The 16,742-nt window shown below is 41.8% G+C and overlaps 1 protein-coding gene across 13 annotated transcripts in view; it reads left to right on the top strand.

The window, feature by feature from the left end:
* The first annotated feature begins 1,912 nt into the window (after positions 1–1,912).
* Lcor (ligand dependent nuclear receptor corepressor) overlaps positions 1,913–16,742 on the top strand; it is a 133,312-nt gene continuing 118,482 nt past the window's right edge. For 4 of the 13 annotated variants that reach the window (XM_076563094.1, XM_076563096.1, XM_076563102.1 and 1 more), the window contains exons 1-2: positions 1,913–2,049; positions 2,810–2,883. Coding sequence is in view for 5 of the 13 variants with exons in the window: in XM_042263567.2 (XP_042119501.2) it covers positions 2,955–3,246 (292 nt within the window). In the remaining 8 variants the exon portion in view is untranslated. The other 9 variants (XM_042263567.2, XM_076563092.1, XM_042263584.2 and 6 more) reach the window with 6 other exon arrangements.

The raw sequence follows: 16,742 nt of genomic DNA on the forward strand, positions 1-16,742 counted from the left end.
AATCTATCTGTTAGATAGAATCTAAGACACCAGTTCTTAATCTGTGGGTCACGGCCTCTTTGGTAAACCTCTATCTCCAAAAATATTTAATGATGATTCATAACAGTAGTAAAATTACAGTTATGAAGTAGCAATGGAAATAATTTTATGGTTGGCAGTCATCACATGAGGAACTGTATTAAAGGGTCAAGGCATTAGGAAGGTTGAGAACACACTGCTCTAAGAGATTATGTTGAGAAATCATTACCCTTGATTTATTTGTTTTAAAACACATGGGTGGTGATTTGAAAATCGACATTATTAATTACTTTTAGAATTACACATTGCTCACGTATTAAAAACAACAACAAACCTTTATGAAACACTTCCTCCAACCTCCACAGAAGTTGCCTAAAAATCTCCAAGATTGCAAGTCACCATCTAGTGGTGGAGAGAGTTTCCTGCTAGTTAGTGGTAGGCACCGGACGCTTGCTCCTAGCAAGCCTTTGCTCCCTTTCAGCTCCGCTCCCAACTCAGGGTAGATGAACCGTATAGAAACTCGGTGAATTCGGAAGAGCTTGTTTATTAGACAGTAGTCTTTGTTTGGAGACACGGTCTCATCATGTTGCCAAGCCTGGCCTGGGATTTACTATCCTTTCGTCTCTCAGCCTTCCAGAATGCTGGTATTACCAGGTATGCACCATCATGTATGGTTGATGGTGTACAGTCTTAAAGAAATGAAACAGTGTGGTCTTTTGAGAACTGTGGAAATCTAACTGGCTTTAAGACCGGGCGGAGGAACAAAGGTGCCCACTACCCAGACATCTCACTCGACCCAAATAGTTCTCCGGGGTAGTCACACCACCTCCCACGCCAGTGTGCTCTCCCTATTCACAGACCCAGAACCTTCGACTTGATATACATCAGTGAGATCACTTGAGGTCAAGTGATGATTTCGTTTTACCTACAATAATTATTTAAATTTAATATTCAGAAGGAATGCACTGTCCTTAAACCCTAAGGGTGGGAAAGAGGTCAGAGTCTTAGGGAACTAGACGTATTGGTATAGAGTTATTTCCGTTTTTTCTTTTCCTATTTCCTTCTTGCTCGTTCCTCTCTCTTTCAAAAATCAAGTAATTAATACTGTTACGTTTAAATGGAAGATGTAGCTCCCTGTGCAAGGTGGTTTAATTTTCCCAGAAGGCACCTGGAAATCCTGATAGAAATGTTTCCTGAACCACGGATCTGAGGGTATTTTCCAACATATTCTTAAACTGTCGTTTGAAATCCATTCTCTATTAGCACAATTTTCCTCAGCCCTCTGAAGACTTTCAGTCTTGCTAGTAGAGCTCCCGTAGGCTTTTTATTTGACTTACAACGCTTCTTTTTTAAATTGGGCTTACTAGAATATCGGCGAAGTTCTCTGATAACTTAAAACCAAATTACACACTTCACCTTTGAAAACCTCGGGGCTCAGTGCCTCCAGGGGCATCCGGGCATTTATTCCTATTTCTGCTCCTCCACGGGGCTCCCCGGAGGGGCAGTTTCGCCCGAGAAGTTAAGAGAAGCAGTGGTGCGGAACTTGCAACAGTTGGTGTCGGGCGATAGTCTGGTTGGAAGTGATAGATGGGACGAGTTTAAAAACCAGAAGCCCCGGGGAGGGCCGGGGCAGCCGTGGCCTTGCAGGAGAGCGAGGGCGGCGCGGGGAGGGGACGCCGGCGTGGGAAGGTGCCGTGCCGGGGCGTGAGACGCTGAGCCGGTGCGCGGGGACGCCGGGCGGGCGGGCGGGCGGGAGGAGGAGCGGGCCAGCCCGGGCCACCGCGGGGCCACGGGGAGGTGAGGGCAGCCTTGCCCCGCGCCGCCCCCGGCGGGAGGCGCGACGCCCAGGCCACGGGTGCGTGCGCGGCCCCGGGGCGACGCGGCTGGGCGTGCGCGGGGCCGCGGCGGAGGCAGGGCCGGGCGGGCGGCAGAAGATGGCGAGGGTGTGTAGGCGGCAGCAATGCTCCGTTGAGAGACGCGGCTTTCGGCAAGAACTGGACTCGTGGCGCCACAAGCTCGTCCACTGTGTAGGTGAGGCTCCCCACCGGTGCCCGAGCCGCCCGGCCGCCGCCGGCCGCCCGGGCGTGGGAGGGGAACAGGGCAGCGGCCGCCGCGCTCCGGCCCCGCGCGCCCTCCCGGGCTCGGCCCCCCCCTCCCCCACCCCCCGGGGGCGCGAGCGCGCGGCCGCGGCGCCCCTCCCCTCGGCTGGCGGGGCGGGCTCGGGCGCGCGGCCTCTCCTCTGCCGGCGCATTGTGGACGCCCGGGCCGCCGCCGCCGCCGCCGCCGCCAGCGCGCCGGGCCGCGCGGGGCCGCCCCCACCTGCCCTCGTCCCGCGCCCCTCCCCCACGCCGGCGGCGCGCCCCCGTGCCCGCGGGCACGCGCGGCGGCGCTCGGGCGTGTGCGAGGCGTGAGGTGGAGATGGGGGCGGAGGGAGCCGGAGCTGTCACAGGCCCCGCGTCCGCCTGAGCGAGCCAAGTGGGGTGTCATGGCCGCGGGGGGCAGCGGCTGCACTTCCTCTGCTGGCAGCGGCGGCCGGGGAGTTAGTCCTCGACGCACGGGTCGGTGTGTGCGGATTTGTGTTTGACGTGCGCGCGGGGCGGGCGGGGAGGCGGGGGCGGGCGGCGGGCGGGGGGTCGTCCTCGTCCCCCTCGGCTGAGCACGGGCGGCCGGCGCGCTTCCCCGGCGGGGAGGGAGGGAGCGAGCGAGCGTGGACCGGGGTAGCCCGGGAGGGGCCGGGCGGCGGGGCCGCACCTCTCACACTGTGTGTTTTGTCTTGTTTTTCTCTCCCAAGGTCCCGTTTCTCTCTGTGCGGCGGCCGACGGGACCATAAGGGCTTAACTCATACATTTAACCCCCCTCCAAAAAGTAAGTGGCCCGTGTGGTGTCTGCTCCACCCGCCGCCCCCTAGCCTCTGTCCATTCTTGTGTTTGACTCTAATGTCCCCAGCATTGTTATTTCCCGGTCTCGGCTTCGGTGCTGCCGGTGTGTGGGGAAATGCCCTCTCGTCGTCGTCCTCTGTCCCCCACGCCCAGTCCTCGGGGAGGCCCGGAATTTCAGCCCCCCATCTCGGTGGGGCATGTTCTTGGGAGTCAGATCTTCCTCAGCAGAACCTGGGAGATTCTGTCCGTCCGCTTGGGCCCCTTGGTCCCCTCCTTCCCGACGGGGTTTCGTTGGAAGGAATTATGCAAATCCTGCTTTCTGGTGTCCATTCAGCGGCAATTTCATGCGGTGAGAAGTTCTCTTTGTTGTGCGAGGGGGAGAACAGACACTGATTTAATAGACATATCTGTTGGGGGGAAGGGTGGGGGGGTGTGGAGAGGCTCAATTTGGAAGAATTACAGCACTTGGTTAGCTCAGTCTTTGTGTTTGAGCCTTCTGGCTTGACAGGAGGGTCTGCCCTTTACAATGTCCCACAAGGATGTTTTTCTATAATAGATGAAAAAGCAAAACTAAAACTTTAAACAAGTGAAAAATAAGGCAACCTTTACTTAGAGAAAATAAACACTGCCATTTTTGCTGTATTTCATTATGAGAATTGCAATGTGACTTTATTAAGGACTTAACATCAAATGTAATTAGCTGGCAACAATGCGGTTAGGTGTCTTAGGATACCACTTTGATTGTCCAAAGGTTAAAAGTATATTTTTTAAAAATGTATACTTCGTTAAATAAAAACGATCTGAGCAGTTTGGGTGTTTTTTTTTGGGGGGGGGGTTGATTTACCTTGTGAATACAAGTTAAAATTTCCCTCTTGCCAGTCCAAGCCCTGCTCTGCCCTCCAGGAAACAGGCTTCTTGGCTCCAGCTAGCCTTTGCTCTGTTCTGCTTCTGCTTGTTTTATTTTTTCACGACCTGTCACACATTTGCTACAATGTGACATGGGCTTAAGCACTCAGGAATTATGTTATTTGTCATCGTCATGTAAAAGTGCACATGGCAGGTTTTGAGAAACATCAAATTGAGGCGTTTTCAGAATACTTGGTTAATATAAAAAGACTGAAATTACTTAGAAGGATCTTTAAATTTTGTAGTGCTAGTTTCACTCTTAGTGATTGATTGTGTTCTGGAGGGCTAAAGTGTTTAAAAGACTATGGAATTGAGAAATGCGACCCTGTAGATTTCTTGTGTTGATACAGCTTTTGTTTAAATTATTTCAGTGAGTTATCCTATGCTGTTCGATTTAAAATTCTTGTGTTCCGATTAACTGCCCTTTCTTATCCATAATTGCATTAGTGGTTGATAACTGCTCCTGGACAAAATGTTGTTTTGTGCCTAATAAAATCCTCCTGTAAACACCTTACTTGAATATCAAAATCAGATCAGTTCTTTGGAGAATGTTTTGACTTGGTGATCAGTTTTCTCAGCTTATACATGGAACTCCAGATCACCACTTTTTAGGTGAAGTTCAGGAGCTCTAGAGTCCACAGTACAGATGATATTTTAAATACTAATACTTGTCCATAGTTGCTCAGCTCAAGTCAGTTGGACATCATATTTTCTCTTTTGTTATGTGTAATTTTGTTCTCCAAGGGGAGCGTTTTAAGTGGTGGTATGAAATTTATATTTAAATGGCTGGCAGCAGCCTATATATAGTCCCAAGAAGCTGTACTGTTTACTATCAGATACAATAATAATCAGATACAATTGGTTCTGCACAGTTAATCTTATATCTTATTCCCTTGGTTGATTGTCTTAGTATTTTAGGGGTGTTTGGTTTCTAAGTGAAACTTAATTTATAGCAATCTTTGGGTTAAAAATGAAGTTTCGGTCATTTCCAGAATTTAATTTTCCTTTTTACTATTTTTGGCAAGGAGGGAGTAAGATGTCAGTGGTGTCTGGAAAACACGTGTTACAAGAAGTTTAATTGAATCAGAGTTAATACAGATTGAGTAGCTCTTCAAAGTGCTTGAGGTCAGAAGTGGTTGAAATTTCTGTTTTTCAGATTTTGGAATGTTTACATGGATTCTACTGACTGTGCATCCATAATCTGAAAACCTGAAATCCCGGCTGTTCCAAAACCTAAACCTACTTGGGCACTTTGGATTGGAACAGAACCTCTACTGGGTTTAGACAGTTATTTCAGGCATGGGTGTTGGTTTACTTTGGTGGCTGTTGAGGGGGTCCGTCCAGGTTCCAGGCCTGACTGGTCTCTGTCTGATGTGATGCTGCGAAGTGCTTGGCTGCCCCTTAACCTTACTGTAGTCTCAAGTTCTCCCTAGTGTGGGAAAAAGTATGATTTTAGCTGCATCTAGTTTGGCTAAAAAAGGACGGAATAAGTCTCTTTGACTCATGGAAAGGTATTTCAGGTAACTGATTCTGTCAAATGTGTTTATAACTACAACAATTCTAGAAGTATTTGATAATGCTTGTTTTTAACCTTAGTGAGTTACACAGGATGGCATTGAATTTTCTAATAGTAAGAATTGATTATTTTGGCTGGATGTTGGTTGTGCACACCTTTAATCCCAGCACTCAGGAGGCAGAGGCAGGCTGATCTCTGAGAGTTCGAGGCCAGCCTAGTCTACAGATCGAGCTCTAGGACAACCAAAGCTACACAGAGAAACCCTATCTTGAAAAACCAAAACCAAAACAAACAAAAAAAGGATTGATTATTTCATGTTTATGGGGAGGACACTTCTGAGTGAGTAACCTATCCAGTCCTTTAGCAACTGGAATTTAGTGTTATTACTAGGAATGAAAGGTATAGCTAAGTGATTAATTCACTTAAAATTTTATTAAGCAAACTCCCTTTAAAAAAAAAAATCAGACATTGTGTACAAAAAATTGAGGTGACTGCTCTAAATTTCAGTTTTTTGTTTGTTTGTTTGGGGGGGTTGTTTTTTAATTTAAGTTAGCTTACAAATATTGGGTCTTATTAGAACTTTTAGTCTTACAGAAAGTATATACCGTTTATTGTGCGAGTCAAAATTTGTTGTATAATGGTGCAGATAAGTGGTGTATGGGGTATTGTAGAAGTGAAAGAAATCTTTGGTAGAAGGGCTTCATGAAGGTGACATTCTTAGTTTCATTTTGATCTGTGTGGAAATGGTATTGTATTCCTGAGAAACGTGAGCAAAACGGGAAAGGACAAGTTGTCAGTTTCAGCTGCAGTCCATGATAATGGGAGGGGGCATATGTTTGTGAAGGAATTTTTAAATGTTAAGTGGAATTTAGCTGGCTGTGCTGGTACATGCCTTTAATCTCAGCACTTGGAAGGCAGAGGTGGTCAAATGGATCTCTCTGATTGAGGCCAGTCTGTCTGGTCTACATAGTGAGACCCTGTCTTTTTTGTTTTGTTTTGAGACAGGGTTTCGCTATATCGGTTTGACTGTCCTGAAACTTACTTTGTCTTACTTTGTATGTAGACCAGGCTGGCCTCAAACTCATAGAGATCCACCTGCCTCTGACTGGCAGGTGCTGGGAGGGAGTAAAGGCGTGACTGGCCACACCCAGCCCCAAAGCTGTTATTTTTGTTTTGAGACAGGTTCTCATGTAACCTAGACTGGTTCAAACTTATTTTATAGCCAAGGCTAACCTTAAATATCTGATTCTCATGCTTCCATTTTCCAAGAGCTGTGATTACAGGTGTGTGCTACCACACCAGACGATTTACTTTCAAGTTAAACACTTAACATCATTCCTCTACATACTATCTTTTAATTTGTCTGCAAGTAACCCTCTCCCTCCCTCTTTTTAAAAAACTGTTCTGTGTACTTGCACATTGCTTTGGGCATAATTCCATTATAAACCATTAGCTCATTTTCATTTTGTTGACTGTTTCTTGTATATAGGGAGGTATCCCAAGTCCAAATCCTGAAATTTTAAATTGAAATAGAATTCACATGTAATAAAATAATTTTTTTTTGAGGCAGGATTTTATATAGTCTAGGCTGGTCTCAAACTTACTTTGTAGCCAATACTGGCCTGGAAGTCCTAATCTTCCTGCCTCTATCTCTAGAGATCTAGGTTTACTAGTGTATACTACCATGCCTGGCAGAATTTACCTTTTTAAAATGTACAGTTTCTTCTTTCTAATTCACAAAGTTGTGCACATGTCATCATTAATGACATTTTCATTTCCATAAAAGTAACCCCTTGCTCATAGGCAGTCATCCCAGCTCTTCTGTGACTTAGCTCTTGGCAGCTTCTAATCTGCTTTCTGTTTCTGTGGGTTTGTCTGGTTATATGTTTCTTACAGATGAAATCATGTACTCTGTGGCTCTTTGTATCAAACTTCCATATAGCATAATGTTCTTAAGTTTCATCCAGGTTGAAACATGCATCCACTGTTTTATTCTTTTTATAGCTAAACAATATTACATTATATGGACATTTTGTGTGTACATCCATCAGTTGGTGGACATTTAGCATGTTTCTTTTTTTATTACAGTAATGATACTATGAGAATTTGTGCACAAGTATTTGTGTGGATATGCATTTTTGGTTTTCTTGAGATATATATATATATATACATATATATATATATATATATGTGATGGACTTGATACCTCATGTGATGACTATGTTTTAACTTTTTGAGTTTACCATTTTCCAAAGTGTTTGGGGCATTTTACATTCCTACCATCATTGTTTAAATGTACCAATATTTTTCTAAGTGCATGGCAACATTTTTTTTATCTTTTTTCTCTTTGATTTTTTTTTTAAATAATAGCTTAATGAGTATGAATTGGTATGCCATTATGGTTTTTTTTTTTTTTGCTTTGAGTTAATGACTAATGATATTAGATATCCTTTATTGTGTTTATGAGCCATTTTTCTGTCCTTGGAAAAATGCTTGTTTACATCTCTTATCCCCTTTGCAGTTTGGTTATTACTGTTGAATTGTAAGAGTTCTTTATGTATTCTGAATACTAGACCCATGTCAGTGTATATGTGTTAGAAGCAATTTTTTTCTCAGAATTATAGGTTAGCATGTAATAGATGTACTGTAGTGAGGGCTAAACCGCAGCACATCTTGAGAGAGGAATAATGAATATGAGCAATGGAATAAGAGTGAGGTGGAAGTTTTGAATAAAGAATTGCTTTTTTCCTATAGGAAACAGAAAAGGGGTTAGTAAGTTTAAGGCATTATATAACATACAGATACATCTTGCTATCTGAATCTTCTAAATTTCTACTTTTTAAAAATGATTTATTTCTTTTTATTTTACGTGCATTGGTGTTTTGTTTGCATATTTCTCCATGTGAGGTGTCAGATCCCCTAGAACTTGAGTTACAGATAGTTGTGAGCTGCCCCGTGGGTGCTCGGAATAAACCCTGGTCCTCTCTGGAAGAGCAGCCAGTGCTCTTTATAGTCGCGCCATCTTTCCAGCCCTAAATTCCTGCTTTTTAAAGGAGTAAAAATATCACAGATGATATGATATGCCTTTTTACTCAAAGTAGGTTTTTTTGGATTTAGTAAAGTGCTGTTATAGAATTTTGTCTAGCTGTGTTCAATTTGGATTTGAATATTGAGAAAACGCTATATTTTTTCTTTTTTTTTTTTCCCTTTTGACGTAGGGTTTTGCTATGTAGCTCTGGCTGGCCTGGACCCCAAAGAGATCCAACTTCTGCCTACCTCCCTAGTATAAGGATTAAAGATTTGTGCTACTCTGCCTGGCTTATGCTTTAAAATTTTAAGATTATGTTTTTATTTTCATTTTATCAAACTAGAAACCTGACAAGCTAAATAGTTTATGGGAAATTATGATTATTTTGTTTCCTGCTAAACTGTTCTTAAAGGATTTTGAATTTTGTTTTAACTCGTAGTTTCTCTTGTTAAAAAAAAATTTACCTGTATTGTATGGGTACAGGTGTTTTACCTGCATGTATGTCTGCATTGTGTGTACAATACCCATGGGAGGTAGAAGAGGGCACCATGTGGGTCCTTGGAATCGAACTCTTTGAAAGAGCCATCTTGTCAGCTCCCAGTTTCTCTGATGTTTTAGTTAGGTAGGTTTGATGTGCTACAAAGTGCCAGGGGAAATGATGTTCTAGTTTTGTTTGTTAGTTTTTTTGAGACAGGGTCTCACTGTGTATGTAGTGAGTTTTTGAGCTAGCAGTCTGTCTTTATTGTCTTACCCTCTGGAGTTCTGAGATTGCAGTAGTGGACCCTCCGCCCCCATGTCCAGCTTGTAGTAAGGCCTTAACGATGAAGTTGAGCATTGAATAAGGTATACAGCAAAATTAAACAATCCAGATCCTTTCTTAATGGATTGTGAAGGGCAAGTTAGGAAAGCTAGACAGTAGTGATTAACAGCTTCTAATGATTTCTGGCTTATTTTTATTTCCTTTCTTTCACACTCCATTTTGTTGAAGAGAATTACTTGAGTAGCTCAATCTTTTTTTTTTCTGAAATAGAAGCCATTGAAATTACAGGCATAAAACCAGTATTTTCCCTTTAATCCCAGCACTTGGGAGGCAGAGCCAGGCAGATCGCTGTGAGTTCGAGGCCAGCCTGGGCTACCAAGTGAGCTCCAGGAAAGGCGCAAAACTATGCAGAGAAAAACCCTGTCTCGAAAAACCAAAAAAATATTTAAAAAACAAAACAAAACAGTATTTTCAAGTGTTTCTTATGAATTTGTGATTGAAATTGTTATACATTCTTAAAATTCAGAGTAACAGAAGGATCCAGTTTTGTGTAATGTGCATTTTTTAATTGTAGGAGCAGATGTGTCAAACAGGATTGCTAAAAGAAATTGATATAACCAGTGGTGTTTAGACTGACATTTTAAATTTTGGTGACGGGAGACCAGAAATTAGCAATACAATTGTCATTTCATGTTAAAGAGAAACAAGTTGCAGTTTTACCTTATAATTGTACTGAAACTATCATAGTATAACTGTAGCATAGTAGCAAAGCAGCCTGTCTTACAGCTTCTGAACCATACAGAAATTGAAGATAATTTATAAACTAGGTTGTCTCAGATTTTTGATAAGTAGAATGAAGCAGGTAAACATATTAACTGCTTAAAATTTAACATACACATGAAAAAGTATCAGAAAACCCATTGTTACCAACCACCATTCTCTGTCTACAGAAACACATTTTTCTTTTTTTCTTGTGTTCTGCTTTTTTGAGATAGGGGCTCACTATATAGTCCAGGCTGGCCTTGAACTCTCAGAGATTTGCTTGTCTTTGCCTCCCAAGTGCCAGGGTAAAGGTGTGTGCTAGACCCTGGGCATTTTATAAATATATATATATATTTATATATAAAATATATAAAACTTATATCTGTTTCATTGTTTTTATTTAGAAATGTTAGAAGGTAAAGGTAAATATTAAAAAATATGTTAGCTGCTGGGAAGGTGGTTCAGTGGTGTGGTTAAGAGCACTTGTTGCTCTTTTAAGAGGGCCTGGGTTTGGTTCCCAGCACCCACTTGTAACTCTAGTTCCAGGGAATCTGATGTCTTCTGACTTTCAAGGTCACCAGGTCATGAGGCAAAACACTCATATGCATAAAAGTAAGTAAATCTCTCTTTTTTAAATGGTTCATTATGAGGCTGGAGAGAGAGCTCAGGGGTTAAGAGCACTAGCTGGCTAGTCGTGATGGTGTACAATGTTTTAGTCCCAGCACTCTGGAAGCAGAGACAGGCAGATCTTTGTGAGTTCCAGCCTGGTCTGCATATTGAGCTCCAGACCATCTAGGGCTACATAGTGAGACCTAGCCTCAAAAAACAACTAACCAAATAAATAAATAAATGTAGAGCGCTGGCTGCTCTTACAGAGGACCAGGACTGTGTAGTGAGACCCTGTCTAAAATAAACAAAAAACCACACCAAATAAATAAATGTACAGCACTGGCTGCTCTTACAGAGGACCCAGGTTCAATTCCCAGCATCTACATGCTGCTCACAATTGTTTCTAACTCCAATTCTAGATGATCCAATGCTCTCTTCTGTAGTCAGATCCTACATGCATGTGGGGCATATAAAGCTCATACAACCCACCCCCAAAAAGATAATTAAAAAAATGAAAACCATTTTTAAAATTGGTTAGTTAGAAAACATTTAGTAATATATCTTACTGTAGCATCAACTTTAACTTAGCTTAGTATATATACATGCCTTATATATGTGGAAACAATTGTATGCTTTTCTTTTTGTTTTGTTTGTTTGGTTTTTCAAGACAGGGTTTCTCTGTGTAGTTTTGGAGCCTGTCCTGGAACTCGATTTGTAGACCAGGCTGGCCTTGAACTCACAGAGATCCACCTGCCTCTGCCTCTGCCTCTGGAGTGCTGAAATTAAAGGCGTGCACCACCATTGCTGGCTTCTTTTAGTTTTTTGAAACAGCCTCACTATGTAGCATAGGCTGGCCCGGAGCTCAGTGTGTAGCCCATGCTTACCTTGACTTAATCCTCCTGCCTCTCCTGCTTATCGTAACAAGAATGGGCCACCACACCTGACTGATAGTTTAATGTTAGAATTATCTGAATTTAATCTGATATCTTAGATATAAGTAAAACAGAACCAAACTCTTCTTGAAGCATTCTTTTTAGTTAACTTGTTTTAATTGTTATTTGAAACTAATTGCTTTTATTTGCATTTTTGAGGCAAGATTTTGCTATGTAGCCCAGGGTGGCCTCATGATCCTACTGCCTTAACTTTGCCAGTGCTTTGATCATAGACATGCACCACCATGTCTGGTATTTTTTATTTTTTTCCTTAAAGATGATGCATATGCACAGACATACATGCAGGCAAAACAACCATATACATAAAAATAAAAATTAATTTAAAAATAAAAAAAATATTTTTATTGCATCATGGGAGGGCATGCTTGTCATGGTATTTGTGTGGCAGTCAGAGGACAGCTTGGTGGAGTTGGTTCTCTTTCAACCTTTACATGGGTTCTAGAGATTGAACTCAGGGTGCCAGACTTGCTTGGCAAGTGACTTTACCTGCTGAACTATCTGGCTGGTCCTAAAGCAGGTTTTTATTAACATGTATTGATCATGCATATTCATTTTGACATTTCCTTCCTTCCTTCCTTCCTTCCTTCCTTCCTTCCTTCCTTCCTTCCTTCCTTCCTTCCTTTCTCTCTTTCTCTTCCTCCCTCCTTCCCTCCCTCCCTCCCTCTCTCCCTCCCTCCCTCTCTCTCTTTCTCTTTTTCATGGGGATTTTCAAGACAGGGTTTCTCTATGTAGTCCTGGCAGTCCTGGAACTCTGTAGACCAGACTGGCCTCAAACTCAGAGATCCACCTGCCTCTGCTTCCAGAGTGCTAGGATTAAAGGCGTGCGCCACCACTGCCCGGCCTGACATTTTCATATATGTAAATGTGCATATAACATATTTACTTCTCATAACCTATTTACTCCTCATTACCCTCTCGTTCCCCCGGCAGTCCTGCTGATCCCCTCTCTCTCCCCAGCTAGTCCTTTGACTATGATTTGTTTTCTTTTTTTTCTTTTTGTTTTCATCCAATGAGTTTAGAGTTGTTTTAGAAACATGGCAACCTACAGTGGCTATACCACTGACAAAAATGTTTCTCCCTCTTCTGGCAGCCATTTAACTAATGCTATAGATCCACAGAAGGGGTAAGGCCCTGTGAGCCAGCCCTTCTGACTTTGTCACAGGATGCTTATATGTAGTTGGAATTTTCTTTGGACTGCCAACTAGCTCCTAAGTAAAGACATAGAGACTTATTATAAATTATGAGTGTTTGGCCTTAGCTTAGGCTTGTCCCACTTGCTCTTCTAATCTAACCTGTTTTTAGTCATCTGTGTTTTGCCTTGGGGCTTTTTACCTTTCTTTTATTCTGTATGTCCTACTTTCCTGCTTCCTCTGTGTCTGGCTGGCTGTCCCCTGGCAACTTTTCTTTCTTCCCCCCAGCCTAAATTACTCCTCCTACTTACTCTCCCTGCTGGGAAGTCCTGCCTATACTCCCTCCCTCTCTATTGGCTGTTCATCTTTTTATTAGACCAGTCAAGTGACTGAGGCAGGCAAGGTAAAACAGCAACACATCTTTACATAATTAAACAAGTGCAACACATACTTACATAGTTAAATATTCTGCAACATAAACAAGTGCAACACATCTTTTCATGGTTAAACAAATGTTCTGCAACACTTATAGGCCCCATTTTCTGTGGGTCTTATCAGGCGATCACATCTGCTGTGAGTTCAAGAGCACAGTTACTGTTTCATACCCTGAAGACAGTTCTACAACACTAGGCTTCTTCATTGGTTCTTACATTCCTTTCTTCTGCTTCTTGGGTGATGTTCTCTGAACCTTGGAAGGGGTGCTATAGATGTCTCATTTAGGACTGAGCATTCAACAGCTGCTACGCTCAGCACTCAACCATTTGTGAATCTCTTCAGTAACTATCAATGACCTACTGCAAAAAGCAGCTATTTAGGACAGGGCTGACAGCATCACTAATTTATGGGTGTACACATAAATATTTGAGGGCAATTTGATGGGCACAGTATGTCCATTTAGCAAAACAGCAATAGTGACTTGCCTATTGGATCTTTTGGCCTCCCTGGCCATGGGTTTTGACCAGGTTTACATTTCCTTCTGTGGAGTGGGCCTCAAATACAATCAGAAAGCAATTGGTTACTTCCATAGCAGACTTGGCATTATTGCACTAGTGGACACTTCTTGCCTGGCTAATTACTAGTGTAGCATTCAGGGTCCATAGCTGAGTATATTATTTTTATATGTCTGAGTGTTTTGCGTACATGCATGTGTGTGTACCATTGAGCATGCCTGGTGCCCATAGAGGTCAGAAGAGGGCATTGAGTCCCATGAACTGGAGTTTACAGAAAGTTATGAGCCATGCGTCGGTGTGGGAACCAAACTCCAGTCTCTGTAAGTGAAGCAAGTGCTCTTAACCACTGAGCCAGCTCTCCAGTCCAGTAATGGCCATTCATGTTTCAACCCCACTGAATTATTTGAAGCAAGTCTTAGACACATTGTGTGTGTGTGTGTGTGTGTGTGTGTGTGTGTGTGTATGTACATATATGTATATATAAAACACTATATAATTGTTTTTTACAGTCTATTGTAAGATACCATCAACTTCTCATCTACCTTTCCCTATTGATAACCAGTCAAAAAAATTGAGATAGGGTTTTGTGTAGAGCAAATTGATCTCATACTCATTGTGTAGGCTGGTTGAACTTCTCCTCCTGCCTCTACTTCCCAGGTACTGGGGTTACATGTTTAAACACTATGTGTGGCTGGTGAATAAATTTAAATTTATGATGCCAGGTGGGGTAGTATATACCTGTAACCCCAGCACTCCAGAGGTGGAGGCAGAAAGATTGAGAATTCTAGGCCAGCCTGGTCTAGATAGCAGTGTCCTGTCTCAAAAAGCCAGAGAAGGAAAAAGATGAAAATGGGGAATATTACTTGAGTATGGGAAGACAAGTCTTTGCTTTGTTTTCTATGATCACTCTTCCTTCTCTTTTTTTTTCTTTTTTCTTTTCAGAGACATCATTTCACTCTGTAGCCTTGGCTGTCCTGGATGTAGAACAGACAGGCCTTGAACTCACAGAGATAGATCTGCCTGCCTCTGCTTCCCGAGTGCTAGGATTAAAGGCAAAGTGTGTACCAACATGTTTGGCTAGTGATGTTTCTTAAAAGCCAGCATATAGTGTGCTAGATAGAGCCCTTTGATGTTAACACCATTTTTACAGGTGCAGAATAGGATTAAAGAGAAAGGATTTTGTTTATGGTTAAAGGATGGTAGAGAAGCAAGGCTGAAGAGATTTAAAAATTTAATTTATATTTCATAATAATCTTGAAGAGTGCTAGGGCTGGGACTAGAATTTAGTTTCTGTGTTCTTTGTTTCTCTTTCCAGATTACATATCTGTTTTTGTTACTTAAATAGTTCTGGTTTCTCTTTCTATAATATTGCCATAACCTGTATAGGATTATTCTGTTAGCCTGAAATAGAAAAATGCCTTGTTACTTTCTCTTTAGTAGCTGGAATTCTATTTGTCTTTCTCTTGACTTAAAAAAGAGTTTATGTATGTATGTATGTATGTATGTATTTAATGATACCCAGAATTAACAGGCTTCTGAGCTGAATGTATCCATTGGCTTAATTGTCCTTCATGGGTTGCTAGGCTGGTCATTCCATTCACCATCAAGCAAGGTTTGACCATAAGAGAAAGAAAGCAAAAGAGATCCAGGTGGTACTGATGGCAGGCCTTAAGTTTGGTAAGTGTGTGGACCAGCTTAGTTGAGAGCACTGGGGTCTTCAGCAAAGGTGCTAGAGTAACTGTGGAGGTACCTTACCTTTTCATACCCTTCCCAGACACTTGGGGGTGACAGGGATAAGGTTGGAGGAGCAAACAGGGTAAACCCAATTAAGGAAATTCCTGAGAAGGGAAAAGAGAGATTTGACAACTTTGATTTCTAGGCAGGTCTTGATGAAAAGGGTATATGGGAGGGGTTAGAGGGAGGATGGGGAAAGGAGAAGTGTTGTAATTAAATTATAATCTTAAGAAAAAGTAAAGAAAAGAAAAAGGATCTCACTGTGTAGCCTTGGCTGGCCTGGAACTCATGTATACTAGACTGGCTTTGAATTCACAGAGGTCCCTCTGCTTCTGCCTCCCAAGTTCTGGCACTAAGACATGTGCTACTATGTCCTGAAAGATGTGCCAAATGATTGAAAATAATACCCTGTTCTAATAATAAGACATTGATCTTGGTACAGTACTGCTTCATAAGCATGCACATATGATGTACATATGATGAAGGTAATGGAAATTTTCATCATAAAAAGGGGAAGTACCTTGTTTTCATTTCAAATAAAAAAAAAGAGAGAAATATAAATGTTTGTACTGCCTTGTATTGAAATGTGGCTTTCTCTGCACAATTAGTTATATAAATATCAATCTCATGTTTTTAGTTATTCAGATTTTCATTGAGTTACTAAGTAAGCTGACAGTTTAACTTGTTTAAATGAGCTTGTCTGATCACAGTAAAATGATTCTTCAGTCAAAGGTAGACTTTAAAAACTAAGTAAATCTTTGATTATAATTACTAAATAGACTATAAGTGCTCCTTTTTACATGTCTTTAGTAGAACTTAAACATATCTTATAAGAAGAGCTTTTGTTAGTATTTCACCAATGTTCAGTGGTCACTGTATTAAAATCTTACCATTTATCTATTGGAAACTTCATGATTATCTTTAGTTAGACTATATTTTTACAGTACTTAATTTTTTTTTTTTGTTTATTTGTTTTTTGAGATAGAGTTTCTCTGTGTAGCTTTGCTCCTTTCCTGGAACTCACTTTGTAGCCCAGGCTGGCCTTGAACTCACAGAGATCCACCTGGCTCTGCCTCCCGAGTGCTGGCATTAAAGGCATGCGCCACCACTGACCGCTGCAGTACTTAATTTATACCATCTAGATATGGGTTCTCTTCTGGAAAGAGAATACATATTTCATACATTTTAAGTGTTTTATAAGGATTTTTCAGTGCCTTTGGAATTTATAGATTTGGCATTTATAAATACAGAATATTTCCCTTCCCATAATAATGTGATTGATTGTATTTATTGACCTCTACAATTTATAGAGTCTAAGTTACTACTTAGCTGAATTCTAAATTTTGCAGAGTTTGACTTCAAAAGAGTATAGCTCCTTGTGAACCAACAGTGAACACAAAATGAGATCCCAACAGTAAATATGAGTCAAAAGCCAGAGTGTAAAAGAAAGTATTTATCTCAGCATCTAGCTGTTGAGGTGGTAGTTACTTTTTTGCC

This window comes from Peromyscus maniculatus, chromosome 1, assembly GCF_049852395.1.
Source record: "Peromyscus maniculatus bairdii isolate BWxNUB_F1_BW_parent chromosome 1, HU_Pman_BW_mat_3.1, whole genome shotgun sequence".
Classification (NCBI taxonomy): domain Eukaryota; kingdom Metazoa; phylum Chordata; class Mammalia; order Rodentia; family Cricetidae; genus Peromyscus; species Peromyscus maniculatus.